Source organism: Amphiura filiformis, chromosome 5 (genome assembly GCF_039555335.1).
Source record: "Amphiura filiformis chromosome 5, Afil_fr2py, whole genome shotgun sequence".
Lineage (NCBI taxonomy): Eukaryota > Metazoa > Echinodermata > Ophiuroidea > Amphilepidida > Amphiuridae > Amphiura > Amphiura filiformis.
Genome location: NC_092632.1, coordinates 43,747,424 through 43,762,369, shown reverse-complemented (window position 1 = coordinate 43,762,369; position 14,946 = coordinate 43,747,424). Strand labels below are relative to the sequence as shown.

At 36.8% G+C, this 14,946-nt stretch overlaps 1 protein-coding gene across 1 annotated transcript; it reads left to right on the top strand.

The window, feature by feature from the left end:
- Window positions 1-983: 983 nt before the first annotated feature.
- LOC140153188 (dnaJ homolog subfamily C member 1-like) lies at window positions 984-12,734 on the top strand. Its single transcript, XM_072175865.1, has 9 exons — window positions 984-1,182; window positions 5,478-5,579; window positions 6,000-6,046; window positions 6,650-6,821; window positions 8,080-8,532; window positions 8,947-9,069; window positions 9,587-9,653; window positions 10,312-10,733; window positions 11,243-12,734. The coding sequence occupies exons 1-9, from the start codon at window positions 1,030-1,032 to the stop codon at window positions 11,324-11,326; spliced, it is 1,623 nt and encodes a 540-aa protein (XP_072031966.1). The 5' UTR covers window positions 984-1,029; the 3' UTR covers window positions 11,327-12,734.
- The last annotated feature ends 2,212 nt before the right edge of the window (window positions 12,735-14,946 follow it).

Sequence of the window (14,946 nt, the reverse complement as noted above, 5' to 3'; positions counted from 1 at the left end):
GTGAAATCAGTGCTTCCGTGATGTTTCCATAAGATGCGCCGCGCATGCAGATAAGCGTCGCGTATGCGTAGCGTATTTGTGCGTTACCAAAGTGCGCGATACGCAACGCGATGCGTTGTTGCGCGCGTGTACCTTGCTGGTACAACAAAGATTTTCTTTCCTTTTAAATTTCAAACACGAGTGGAATAGTGAAATAAAATCCTTAAAATATTACAGTTGGAGTTTACAAATCTGGATTTTCATTCCTTGTATTTATAAAAAACATAACAAAGTACAAACATATCAAAAAACTCAATTTCGCGAAAGAAACATTGTCTAGAGTACACAGCTGCCTTAACAGCCCTACATACGCGTCACCTCCAAAGTTGGAGTGCCCCCCCCCCTCCCCCCAATATTTTGATAGGGGGATGGTCCATACAATCATCTCCCCAATGTTGACGCCTGTATATGGGTTTCTAACCAAAATTAACCCCATATTTGGTCATTTTAAAATAAAAAGTGCCAATTTTTTGGCGCTTAGCGCAAATTAATTCCAGTTTCGTACTATATTTCACCAGTTTAGCTTCAATATAGCAAAACTTTTTACCATAAACTTATTTTGTCGGCAAAAGGCAAAAGAAATCTATGCCACAGTTAATGATGTAGGCTACCAGGTATATTTTTGGTTTTTTTTTAGGACATGAAGGGGGGTCAAAAAAATTTTAGACGATATAAAGGGGATAAAAAAATCCACCCTTTTTAGGGGGATCACAAATTTTTGACGTCCGAGGTTCCAACTCCCCCACCAAAGTATTTATGAACACTCCTTAATATCTAAAACGTAATGTCTTTTTAAAGAACAGTTCTTGTTTAATGCAAAAAATCGCCCAGCCATTGGTAACCTAAGTTCCTGAGCCCTCACTCACAATTAACCTATCAGGACGGAACAAAATGACCATGCGTAGCTGATATTTGGCTGGTTGATTAACTTAATTCAACAGCTGTCAAAAGGTCATTCAAGGTCATATTTGGACGTGGCCGGCCGTGATCATGTTTTTGTGCGGAAAAGGCCCAATTTTGGCCTTATTTGTGTTAGCCTTATTGCCGTTTGTGTCTTATGCTTGGGATTCAGACGACTTCGAACTGTTCGACTTGGTAGAAGAGGTCAAACGGAATTTTTATGAAGTTTTGGGACTAGATCAGGTAAGCTTACGTACTAAGCTTACAAGTACGGCGATCCTGACTTTTAGACCACCCTCGCTATATCATGATATAGGGCTCAAATATTACTATTTCATCAAGGTTTAATATTCTAACAAGCTTAAACTAAAAGTTTCATCTAAGGAGTCAAGCTTTAAACTATTAAGCAACAATATCCAACAAGCTAAAAACGATTTTTTACCCATTTTTTAACAAGCTAAAACCAATTTTTGAAAAGAAGCTTTAACATCAATTTTTTCATTGTAAAAACCATCTAAAAAAAAATTAAAAATACAGTGACCTACCTAATATTACTAATCTATGTTTCCGATGATATCCAAGAAGCTAAAATATTGAAAAAGAGGGCAGGGCTTTGAGTAATGAGGGAATATACGAGGTAAAATACATCACGTTTTTCGAGAAATTCGCCATCTTGAATAAATGCAGAATTGCGTCATGCAGTAAAAGCGATGTCAAGCGCGCTTGAAAATGCATGATACGCTAAGCGTAAATTACCGTCAAAATGAGCGTACATCAAGCGCTTGTGCTTCTGCGAAAACCGGAGCTGGCATCACCGGTTTTGTAACCAGCTCTTTTACGTCAAAAATAGCTATAAAAGCGTGAATTTTGGAACAAAATAAAGCTTGTTTGATGGAATAAAAGGTATGTTTGTACAGTTGAAAACATGTTTAACCTTGTTGCGAAAGTTTAATATGATAAATTTGCAATTTGTACCTTATATAGCTCGGGTGGTCTAAAAGTCAGGATCGCCACAAGTACTTACAAGACAGTTAATTATTGATTCACGGTTCATCATGCTCATGCACTGTCTTGTCATGCTTGTACAAAACATACATGTACTACTAACTTAGTACATTTACTAGTCCGAATAATCAGACCCAGAACAAAATATTAATTTCTGACATGATCCTGTTCTGGGTCTGAAATGTTTCTATCGAAATCTTGATGGCAAAGTGGACAAAAGAAGCACATGGTCCTACTCCACAGTTTTTTAATCCCCTATAACCCTATTCATGTTGCGTGAATCACTCTATTGTGGACCATCCTTTTGATACTTGAGTATTTGGACAAGCGGAACAGTTTTGACAGACCCTTTGCAGCTGTCTACCTCTCTGTTTGTAAACAAACGAGGAGGTCGAAATCGTCCTCCTCGCGGAATAGGAAATTCAGCGTAATAGTACGGCACTGTACATTTACTAGGGATTCAATCAATCCTGTTTCACTGCTGTGTCATCACCGATTAACAACGATGCGGCCGCGTGGGGCAGCTAGAGCTGCCATCGCGAAGTAAACCACGCAGAATTGTTATAGGTATGCCAGGTGAATTCAAATTTGCCATCAAACTGCATCATGTTATATATCAAATTAAAGCCCTTGAGTAAAGAAAGCCAACACTGAAAACCTTTTGTCATAGCACTTTCCGTAGCAAAGTTACATCTAGTCAAAGATTGACTTTCATCAAACATGTCAAAAAAGATTCTGCTAGCAAAATTCCCCAAAACAGCATTACGGGGTGTTTCTAGATCTTAGTCTCATGGCGATAGCAGCTTTTTTAATGGAACTGCTATCAAAATCCTCTGAAATTCCATACTGTGCGAGTCTCTCATCACCAAAAAAAATCATATATTTGACATCACTGTTTATCAACAAAGGCGAGGGACTCGTCTATCGATATGCTCGAATGAGCCGCTACGCTGTTCAATGGCTTTCCTGTTCTATATGAAATGTTGTGGGCGATTTAAAATGCACGTGCCCTTAGCAGACTACGATGCGTCACGCACACTGCAGGGCAACAAACAATGGAAATTGCCATAATCTTTGCAGCGCATACTGCCGGGCAATGGCGTCACATGCCAAGTGGTCTATAGACAACATATTTTTGAAGGTTTCCTTGAGCAAGCGGTTCTTTTAAATTTCAATGTAAATTTGTATTGCCGGTTTAGGCCATTTTGACTGACTAGCAAATGTGTTAACCGAGGTTTCCCTGTCATACCTAGTAGTTGTTAATCGTTGATATTGACAGTGTAATCATACTGACATTTTTTTAACGGAACAACTCTAACTCTTCACTATTAGTTGGACAATATTTGTGAGTCCTGAAACACGTAGCGAAAGATTGTGATGGACCCAGTAAGTTTATCCGCACAGCATGCTAGTATGACATACATCATGTATGGGCTGGATTGAACCAACTTGACACGACGCATTGAATTTGTGTGGACTGCACTAGTTGCAAAATGTACACAATGAATTCCCACCAATAGACACCCATATGGCCAATTCCACCGTTACAGACGTTACAGATACATGCAACTTTTAAGTGAATAGCACACATGTTTGCTGTTAGGATAACACTTTATTTCTTTGTATGCTACTACATTGTAGTACACACTCTAATGTTCAATATAATGAAGCAATTTTGTTTTGGCTTTCTTAGTTAATTAGCTACAGAAATTAGAAACGAGCGTTACGGACGTTACTCGAAAGTGCATGCTATTTTGACAGATGGTACATATCCTTAAATCTCCATTCAGTTCTGTGTTTTATTTTTTTCTGTTAACTATATTGAGCAAGCCCTGACTCCATTCTATGTAAACATGAAAAGCAAGTTTGAAATTAATACTCCTGTATCGTCCTACACTGTTAATTTAGTGTTACGGACGTTACATTTTATCTCAAATGTAACGTCCGTAAGCGTTTTCATAATGAAAAAAAAACTGTCAAGGTGCTTCCTCAGATTTTTTCTTTACTATCTTGAAGTAGGTCTGACATCAATCTATGGAGGCATCATTAGCAAATTTGAAATAAATGCTCCTGTTTTGAGCAATAATGTTCCAAAATTTTGTTACGGACGTTACAAAAGGCACTTTTGGCATGGAATTGGCCATATGATAAAGGACGCGATGGTGGGATATTTCTCACTAAGGTAAACGTAAAAACACATACATTTATTGTACCACGTACCCTTATGCCGTGAGTGATGCATTGACATTGTTTGTTTACCCAGGAGGGACACATCATAAGCTTTAAAATGGTATATCATTTGACTTCAAACATGTCAAATGATATCCAGAAGCGGGTTTATGGTTTGTTGAACTTTGCTCCTTCAACAAAATGGTACCTTTTTCGGTTCTACCTCAGTACCTGTGTCTCTTTTTCCACATTGCTGACTACAAACAGTCATAATTGGCGGTCATTTCAAATCATCCCCAGGTCAACAAGGTTCATGAATTCATGTCCTTGTATTGTTAATTGTTGTTTATACATTCCTAGACCAAAATACAATGCTTTGTAACCCAATACTTGAACAGGATTTAGCCAAAGCAAACAAAAACCAGAGCTATTTCAGAATTCTATCTATAGAAGCTTATTATCCTCTTCAACAAGAGGATTATTGATTGGTTTAAAATGAGATGCATGTCACCAACTTGAGGTACCGGGGTACCTATGATTGAATACGACCTTCAATTCATGCACATCACTCTAACTCAGAATACAATTTAGGACATTACGACTCATTCGTTGTGTACGGTCACAATTCTACAATTTTACTCTTAGCCCTTATATGGTGAGAAAGGAAACCGGAATTCCAATCTCAAGTCCCGATGCAAAGGCTAATTGTAATGAGTACCTTACACAATGAGCAAGCATGTGGCATTTGGTCGGTCAGCATGACGTCACTTGCAATAGGTCGCTTCTTCCCCTTTGTTTTTGCTGGGGTTTGGCTGTTCCATTTCACATGCTCTGGCATGAAGGGACGCTTAGTCGGAAGTCACAAAAAGCTGCTGGTCCGTGTACAGGAAGAGTCATCCCTGTGTGTGTCAGAGTTATTCGAAAAGAAAAAGGATACCATTTCCGGTTCTGATCTATTAATCCTAGGACTTGTTGCAGGATATTTTGATGTGATGCTATAAAAGCCCTGTCAACTCAATCAAGACTTTGTGTTAAAGAGAAAAGACCACAAAAACTGGACTACAACTTTCTGTCTAGTCTTCATTTTGTTCATCACAGCAATGTGGACATAGCCTACCCCTGTTGGGAAACTGACCAAAGGGGAGTGGCAAATATTGTATGTATGTAAGATTTCTATCAATTGTAAAGAGTAATGAAGGGTATGGTATTCAACTTGACAGGAGGCAATTCAAATTGACCTTTTACTGGGTGACATTGCTAAGACTTACTTTTCTCTTTTTGGTGTGTATAAAAGTTAAAGTTCAATCTGAAATGAATAATATACCGTCCAATGTTTTTTTCTCCTGTATTTTTCCTTTCAACAGTCAGCAACTAGTGCAGATATTCGCAGAGCATACAGGAGACTGTCACTTCAACTTCATCCAGATAAAAATAAAGAAGAGGGAGCTGAAGAACAATTTAGACAAGTGAGTCTCACGCTCCAGATAAAAACTCAATTTCACCATACTTTCTGAGAATCAAATCTTATTCCCGTACAGAAATTTAACAGAATCACTAGATTTGATACCAGTACCAAAACTACACAGGAAACCCACCTGTGGCTGTCTCCTAGAAATATTGGTGCACATAAAAGCCAAGTAGTAAATTTAGCACAAATACAAAGACTTGATTGACAAAAGTCACACTCAAAGTGCAGTGCAACAGGTGCATCATTGTTGTACAATGACCATTTACAACAGTTAATCTGAACTGGTGTTTATAGAGATAATCTAGACTAGAAACGTGAAGATAATCTTAATCTTTGGTAGTTTAACTTCTGCAATATGACTATGTGATGGTACTGGATCTTGTGTAAAGCTGGTGTCTTACTTTACATTTATTTACAGCTTGTGGCTATTGCTGACGTTTTAAAAGATGAAGAAAAGAGGCAAAGGTATGTAGAATTTAAAAAAAGTGTATTGGATGACCAGAGGGTGGGGAAAAGGGCAAGATAATCAATTTCATGGTAGAGCTATAGATCACCTGAGTGCAGTCGCATTTGGAGCCACCTGACTGAGTGCAGCCACATTTGAAGCCTTGTTTCACCTTATTGAAGATAATTAGTACTCTCTAGTGGTGGCTTGGCAAATGGTCCTTGAATTTCATTAATGTTTGTATCTTCTCTGTGCCCTAACTGATCAGTACTTGACACTCTTGAGGTCTCTGGATTGCAGATCAGACTTGGTGGCTTAAAGACAGATATTAGATTTTTCTCATGTATTTTTTATTTGTAAATAAACCTGACATACCTGTAATCAGTGTTGTAAAGAGTCAGATGGGTTTCCGACTTGAGTCAAGTCAATTTGCCAGAAAATGTGACATGAGTAGACTCAAGTCATTTACAACACAACACTGCCTGTAATCATTGGTCATACTACCCTGCTTCTAAGTTTCATAGCCTAAAATGGGTGAGAAATGATCAAATGATGATATTTGGCGAGGAGTTCCATTTTGTTTTATCAATGCATCAATGATCTATTGTCCTTTTTTTATCTAGGTATGATCATGTCCTTGAGCATGGTCTACCAGACTGGCGTCAACCTGTCTACTATTACAGACGAGTCCGTAAGATGGGACTTCTGGAGTTATCAATACTTCTTACTATTATCCTGACTGTGGGTCACTACTTGGTTATATGGTCCATGTACTGGGAAAGACGTTTTGAACTGGTAGGTAGAATAAAGAGATCAAAAGCAGATCTACGAATATTGAGAGAATTTTTATAACATACATATAAGTGTCAAAAAGACACAAGATTTGAGTGTTTTGGTGAGAAGGGGTACTGCATTTTAGGGACATGGCATAGTTCCCCATGGACACATCTACTTGTTGGATAGACAACTGCTGCTAGAATTGTCTTATAAAGTAAAATGTTATAAACAAGAATGATGATTGAAAGCATGATATTTATTATTATGTAATTTATGTTTATAATGGTTTTAAAGGGGTAACCCTATTGGTTTTGGATATGGATTGTCTTTAAAATAACATAATAATATCAAATATTGTCCCCTTTATGCTGCTTTGTGAAAAAACAAGAGCATTTTCAGCGTAAATGTGAATAAATAGCCAAATTTGCAATCCAATACCTTGGTATGCGTGAATTGCATTCTGGGCAGCAAGCAACAAAAACACATGCAGTGCGTGTGTGATTGCATTGACACCAAGCTCCACTAGTACACGTTCCGAAACTTGCGATTGTGACATTAGTTTTCATATAATAGACTTACCACTTACCACAACCAGTTTTTCCATGTTAGTCTTTATATATCGTTCATGATAGATTTTTGTGTATAAATTATGGCAATCGACCTGACGACAATGGCATGCTGCAAATGCCCGTATTGAATGGAAAATTTTAGTTTTTAACTCTTTTTCGTACCATTTCAGAAAAAAAGGAAACAAAATATATTTCCCCTTGCAATATGTACATTTCAAATGAATATAAAAAGTTTGGGTTAAAATAAACCTTCCACTACCGGGTTTTGAACCGGGTACCTTTTGGGTAAAAACATAACACGCTTATCATGTTGGAATTTTTAGAGCTACATACTACCGCCGTAAAGCTGGAGTCTCCTCAGCAGTTAGTGTGGTTCGCTTTTTTCACAGAATGTGAATGACGCGAAACCAAAGTAGCTGTTGAGGAGACTCTGATGATTCGTTCATAATTCCCTGCCCAGAAATCCGAAGTACTTTTTAGTATTTACAAAGTGGTAGCCTCTAAAGGCCGCTGTGTTTCATGATTTCTGATCTAAAATATTATGTGATACCAAAACCTCATCAACAATGAAAAATATAGGGGGGATGATGCTGTCGATCGGGTTATGGACCGTTAACTTAAAATTAATAGCATCTATAGCATGTGTAATTTCATAAGTGGAGAATTTGTTCTGATGTAAATATAACAAATTTTTATATAATTTACAGGAGGAATCTATTTTCAGCAAGAAGAAGAAGAAAAGCAAGAAGTCGAGCAAGCAAGCAGGAGAAAATCAGACCCAACCGGATCCATTATCCATCCTGGATGATCCAAGTATTTTATCCAAACCTCAAATTTCTGACATCATCCCATGTCAAATCTACAGACTTATCAAAGCCATAATCCTGGGTATACCACCTTCAATTGTATGGACCATTGCACAAATACAGGAATGGAAGGAATCTAGAAAGAGACAGGAGGAAGAAGATGTTGAGGAGGAAGATGAAGAAGAGGAGGTGGTATATGATGATAAAGAAAGGATAAAAAGGAGGCAGAGGATAAATCCAGCCTTGTATGAATATGATAGAACTAGTATAGCACCGGTTACTAATGTAGGTAGCCAAAATGTGTGTGATACCAAAAGTGCAATAAATGATGAGCAGCAGCTTCAAAGCAAGCAGGTAAGCATTGTAAAGTTTGTGAATTATATAATCTGTCTGAATGTCAAAAATGACTTACACTTCATTTAGACCTCTTTGTACTTCCCAGCCTGGCAACCTTCTGCTTATCTTCAGGCTGCCATACCACTGCAGCAGTCATATACAATTTTGTACTAAAGTTATATCATTGTGCCTCGTTTGGATGTAACCAATTCAATTCCATATTCTCAGTTTGACTTCATAGCTAATCCATGTTACTTGATTTTGGTTCTTTAAACAATTTTGATGTTTTACCTTTTAAAAAAATACTACGGTATACTATATACTAAATATAATACTGTATTCAAGCATTGATTTTAGGTGCTGATAATTATATTTCTATAGTTGTCTTTTCTGACCACTGTGTTTGTGATGTTACATTTTCCTTTTTTCCAGTCTGGTAGTGAGTGGACACCTGAGGACACAAGTAAACTAATCCGAGCCATGGCCAAATATCCAGGTGGTACTTCAGCACGCTGGGAGAAGATAGCCAGTGAAGTGGGATGGCCAGTAGATCAGGTAAGATTGATGTCATAAATTTTTGACTTTTCTGACAGTGAGCGTAATGTATTAATATTATTTTGAAGTATGTGCCCTGGTTGCATCTGGAATACAGTAAACATGGTAAAGCTTGTGCATGTACTCAGCAGAAAAACCTTTAAAGAATTGGTTTGGGCCAGGGGCTATGTAGTACAAATGACCATATGGGGATGGGCCGCAAACGTGGGTAGCATTTGCGGCCTTTTGGTATATCAATGACCCCCTTTTCTAGGCCAAATTTTTGAAATTTCACCAAAATTTGGGGTAAAAACTATGATAATTTGGGTTAAATTGGGTCAAATATTTTGATTTATGGTATATTGATGGGTCCACTTTCAAATTCTCAGCAGCACAGTCCTACCAAAACCAAACTTGAGTACCCCCCCTCCCGGCGGTTTGGCTGCGCCACATACATTATTTACATTTTTACTGTCTGACATTTAATTTGGGTGTGAGGATAGAGCATTACCCTTTATTTCTTAATTATTACTTACAGGTGACAAAGAAAGCCAAAGCAATCAAAACGTCTGGGTATGCAACTCATGTGGATACAGCAGCACAGGGTAAGTATGCCACCTTAAAGAATGTCACCATCAAAACAAGATTGGTAATGTGGTGAATTGATCTTGGTGTTATTTTATTTTATTTTATTCAGCATGTTAAAATGGAGACACATTACAAACATTATATTACACTGGTTTAATAATAATACTGAGTCTTGAGATATAGTTTAGTAGTGATATTTATTTCTTTGTCTCTCCATAATATAAATAATACAAAATACTCGAGTGAAAATCATAATGTAATGTGCAGAGCGAACCCGTTGTATCGTGTTGGTTCACGAAGAGAGAACTCCCAACTAATTGGTTTTCTCCTCACTCCCAGGTTTTTACAAAAATCTCAGCCCAGGCAATATCTCAAATGATTGGTTGAGATAGGGTATCTCCATTGATATCTAAATTTCTTTTGTCCCAAACTAGATCAAACTGGATATGAATAGATCGGAAGATATTATTTTGTGAACAAGAATATCCTGAAAAGGGGTCTGCTCCCAATCAACATTCCGCACTGTTATACACACCTTAAACAAGGGTGGATTTTTTGTTTTGTAAATGAGCTAAAAATAACAACATGTGGTACATCTAAAACTACAAATGAACAACATGTCATCACTTAACTGTAGTGATGTACTTATTTAATGTCACCTGCTCTATATTCTAGGTATCACTGGTGGTGTCCGACATACAGTCATCAGCAAATCAGGAAAAGTCCTAGGTGATGATGGCACAAACCTGCCAAACAATCAAACATCATCAAATGACCAAAGTACTGCCAATGGTTATGATGATAAGTCTTACGAGAGCCAGGGAAAACACAAGACTGCTAAACCAATCAAGTCATCAGACAGAACGTTAGTGATAATGCAACAGCAACAGCGAAATGCTGTTGATAAATCAAGAACCGCTGATGAGAGCGATGAAAAGCAGGATGATGGTGCTAATGATATAATATATCCTGGAGTGGAGTCTTGTTCATGGACACAGAGACAACAGAAAGTGTTGGAAAAAGCACTCAGTGTGTATCCAAAAGGTACTGATGCCAGATGGGACAAGATTGCAGATTCTGTACCAGGAAAGTCCAAAGTAAGTCTGGTCATGTGATATATTGTGACATGTCCTTGGTTTTAAATACAGACATTATTAACCCTAAACCAAGTCTCACTAATACTCACTATTGAAACCACTGCGTGCATGCATTCCATGTGACTTGATGATGCAGTCAGCCTATTAAGTCATATATACCCAGGGAATCGCTGCCCGGAGCAGAGTGATCTTCTGCGTGGCATGCGAGGGGTTCAAGGTTCTTATCCCGGTGTACCAAGTGACTTTTTGTTTCTTCTTTCCCTTCCGATAGCAAAAAACCCACAGGTAGGGTTGGGGTCAAAGGACATTATTAAAGGACATTGGGTCCTTGTGCTTTTAAATGTAGCAGATAATAACATTGTGCATTTGTAATTTTAATATTTATGCAAAAAATTGTGTAATTGGCCCCATAGAGCAGATCATGTTACATTATACGCTACTTATTTGTAGACAATTAAAAGTACTTTTCCTTCTTCTCATAGCTTTATTTATTGTTTTAATCTATCTAGGAAGAATGCATTGTCCGCTACAAAGAACTGGTAGAAGTGATCAAAAGGAAAAAGCAACAAGCTACTGCAGCCGGAGATCAGTAAAGTGCAACTCAAAGGTGACTCAGTATTGTGTCCAAGCTTAGTTACGAAGATATTCATAAGAACTGGAAACACATATTATAGAGTATAATCTTTTCGCAGCCAACTCATTATCTTTTATGGTGGCACATTGGACCCATGAACAAAAGGTCCAAAGTTCCTAATCAATTTTAAGTAAATTTCCTTTTGTTTTTTCCTTCTTTTTGTTTTATGACTTTTCATTTCTATATAAATGCGTATTGGAAGAAGTTTAAAGTCTGTTTCTTTGAAATGACCACACATTGAAAGGTTTGGAAAAAATGGTCATGTCACATAAATTACAATTCCTACATACTTACTAACTTATATTAAAGGTAATTATATATTGTGACATAAACTCATGTTGGACTATATTTCTCTTTTGAGTGTTATTATTAGACCTACGAGGTAATCTTGACTCTCCTATTCTTTTTTTTGGGGGGGGGGTGTAAAATCTGGGGATTTAATTTCATAGTGCTGTACATGTCTCTAGTCTCTGATATCAAGCGTTAATCAGTTGTACATAATGTGTATAATAACAGGAGATATTGTCAGTGTGCCAAACAGATCTTGCCACCAATTGGCTTTATGGGGAACAAGTTTTTCTTAATGGATGCATGGATCTTGATAAGTTTGTTAAATTTACTATTATTTATTGACAAAGGGACAGTTTTTACTACCATTGTGTTTGCTACTGCAGCAGTACCATTTCTGCAGCTAACAAGAAACGTTCACTAGACAGATTATAATCATAGGTCATCCAAAGTTTAAATGCAAAAGCAGTGGCATGCCTGACAGGGGGATTGCCACCGACAACTTTAAGATAATAGAAAAAGAAATATTCCTTGTTCTTTGTACTTTTTAAATACGCACACATTCGGTAAACACCTCGTTTTTAGTATCCATGCGAAATGAACCTAATGTGTATCAACTTTCACCTCGCCCTAAAACTTTTTCCACTCTCTCAGTAATATTGGGCCAAACTAATGCTCACTGGGCAAAAGAAATTCCAGGCACTCCGCTGTTGTGCTAAAGTTGGCCTGATTGGGCTTGAACTTAGTGCAAATCTTCCTTGAAATTGACGATGTGTATTGAATGCTGTGTGCATGGTGGCACAGCAACAGCAATCTAAGAACTGGAATCATAAACGTGAGGTAGCTCAAGGTCGTGGTTTGGGTCAATGCAGGGTCAATGTGTTGTGCACCAAAGCAAGGCTCTTCACCCCTATCGCACATGATCGGTGTTTTTTTATTTGTTTTGGTTTTTTTAAGTGTTATTGCATTCAGCATTTCTCTTGAAAAGTTATCTATCGAAAGTTGCTTTTTTATTATGACTTGGTTTGAAATATGCAAATAAAAAAAAATGTTTTATCATCAGTAGAATTTGGTATTATCTGTTTATTTTATGGTGTGTTTGTAATTTACTCTATGGAACATGGTATTACTGAAAACATCGGTTTAGTTATTTGTCAAGATCATTTTACTAACAGCAATATAAAAATGGATTCAGAAAAAGTATAGTTTGACCTACCTGCGACATACCGTTCTTGAGTTATAAGCAAAAGGTCAAATTTTTGGCGATGGTCAGTTTTTTTGGCCACACAGGGCCAAAAATGAAAAATGTCTCGATTTCAACGCAAATGGTGTCAAATTGCTCGTCATGCAAAGACAAGTCAAAAAAGGAATTGTTTGCACTGTCTAAAATGCTTCGTTATTGACAAAATTGGCCATTAAAGGTCAATCCCCATTACAGCCTATTGACCACAACCTATGTTGTGATGTTTCCTAGGTAACGAAACATCCTACATGGTTACAACTATTGCTTATTTGACTTATTTTTACATAACAAGCAATTTGAGACCAATTTTGTTCAAATCGGAGCATTTTTCATTTTTGGCCCCTGTGTGGCAAAAAACTGACCACCGCCCAAAATTTGACCTTTTTGCTTATAACTCAAGAACGGTATGTCACAGGTAGGTCAAACTATACCTATTCTGAATCCTTGCAATGAGAGGAATAATTTGGTGTGCTTGTGAACCAGATTTGAGCAACTTTGAAATTTGACCACTGTGTTGACCTTTAATCTTGAATATGGCCAGAGTGCCGGGAAATATTTTTTGTTAACATCTTGAATGTGTTATAGGACCATAAAAGGAAACTAAAAAAGTTGGTTTGGTAGAGTCCTGGGGGGGATGCACATTAAAACCTCGTAGATACCGGACGGAAATGGCCAAACTCTTTTGTAATGCCTATTGTGATTGTGCAAGTATGACCTTGTGTGTAGATACATGTACACTAAGATACACACTGCAATTTTAGCTTATCTATACCTATATAAATAAATAATGTTTTTGCTAACCCTAGAATTGATGTTGAAACTTAAATGTCATTAAAAAAATCATAATTACAGTGTTTAATGTTGGATATCTAATGAAACATAATATAGGCCTTCTAGATACATGTTAACTACAGAAATCAAAGGGTATTAAATGCTTGCCTATTGGCCCATTGTTAAATATCTCTGAACAAGCATCTTGAAAAATCGACTGATCAGGTAAAAATGGTGACAAAAATTATTGGAAAGAGCTATACCTGCTTCTAAACTTCTAATTAATGAAAGCATGATGCTAGTTTTAATGTGCTAATCAGTGGAAGTATAGACTATGCCATAGTCGAATTTTGATAAATAAAGATATGTTATTATTATGATCATGATTCATGAACCATTCTGTTGAACTCAAAATTATACTGATGTTTATTAAAATTAAAGTGTTCAATAGTAAAATGGTCATAAAGAGTTTATATAATTAGTGACAGTAAAAGTAAAAGTATAGGCCCATGTTATTGAGCACAACATAATGAACAAATCTTGCATTTATTATAATGGCTCACTTCAATACTGAACAATTTGGATTTTGAAATCTACCAGTTTATTGATCGCGAAAGCCAGAGTAAAAAATCAACAACACACATTGAAATAGCACTTCAAAATAATTACAACTGAAGAAGCACATTGATGGCAACGACCTTTTAATAAACATCTCAAAAAAAGTAACTACTAGTAACCCGCCTTAAATAATGGCCATTATTCAAAAACGGGCTATTGTATTACAAATCTGTAAAATGCGTTGGAAGCAGAATTTATTATTTTTGAAACGATAGCCCAGAAAATAATAAAACACAGGTCAATTTGAATGTAGTCAGGTCTAGATTTGAAAGTTGCACTTACAACAATACAAAAACACTCAGATATCATAACACAGATTTCCTTCCATTATACTGAACACAAATCAATAGAATTTACTGCAACTTTCAAATCTTGGGTTACATTGATTTAAACATACGCTGCACGCTGTGGCGACAATATTTAGACAATTGCTACAAATGAGGTGTCAAAATATGCAGAAATAAATTCTGCTTTCAATGCATTTTACAGATTTTTTTAAATAATGGCCATTATTTAAGGGGGGTCAGTTACTTCTTTTGAGATGTTTATAATAATGTGTTATGAGTGCTTTTTGGTTTTAGAAAAAAAGTTTTAATAACATTTAAATGTCCGGTTATATAGAGGTCATGGAAACATTTTAAATATGAAAAAACACTACA

Bases quoted from the DNA above. Each gene is read 5' to 3' on its own strand.
- LOC140153188 (XM_072175865.1), top strand. From the start codon at position 1,030: ATGTTTTTGTGCGGAAAAGGCCCAATTTTGGCCTTATTTGTGTTAGCC. The intron at 1,183-5,477 runs GTAAGCTTACGT...TCCTTTCAACAG, and splicing joins AAGTTTTGGGACTAGATCAG to TCAGCAACTAGTGCAGATAT. The intron at 8,533-8,946 runs GTAAGCATTGTA...CCTTTTTTCCAG, and splicing joins AGCAGCTTCAAAGCAAGCAG to TCTGGTAGTGAGTGGACACC.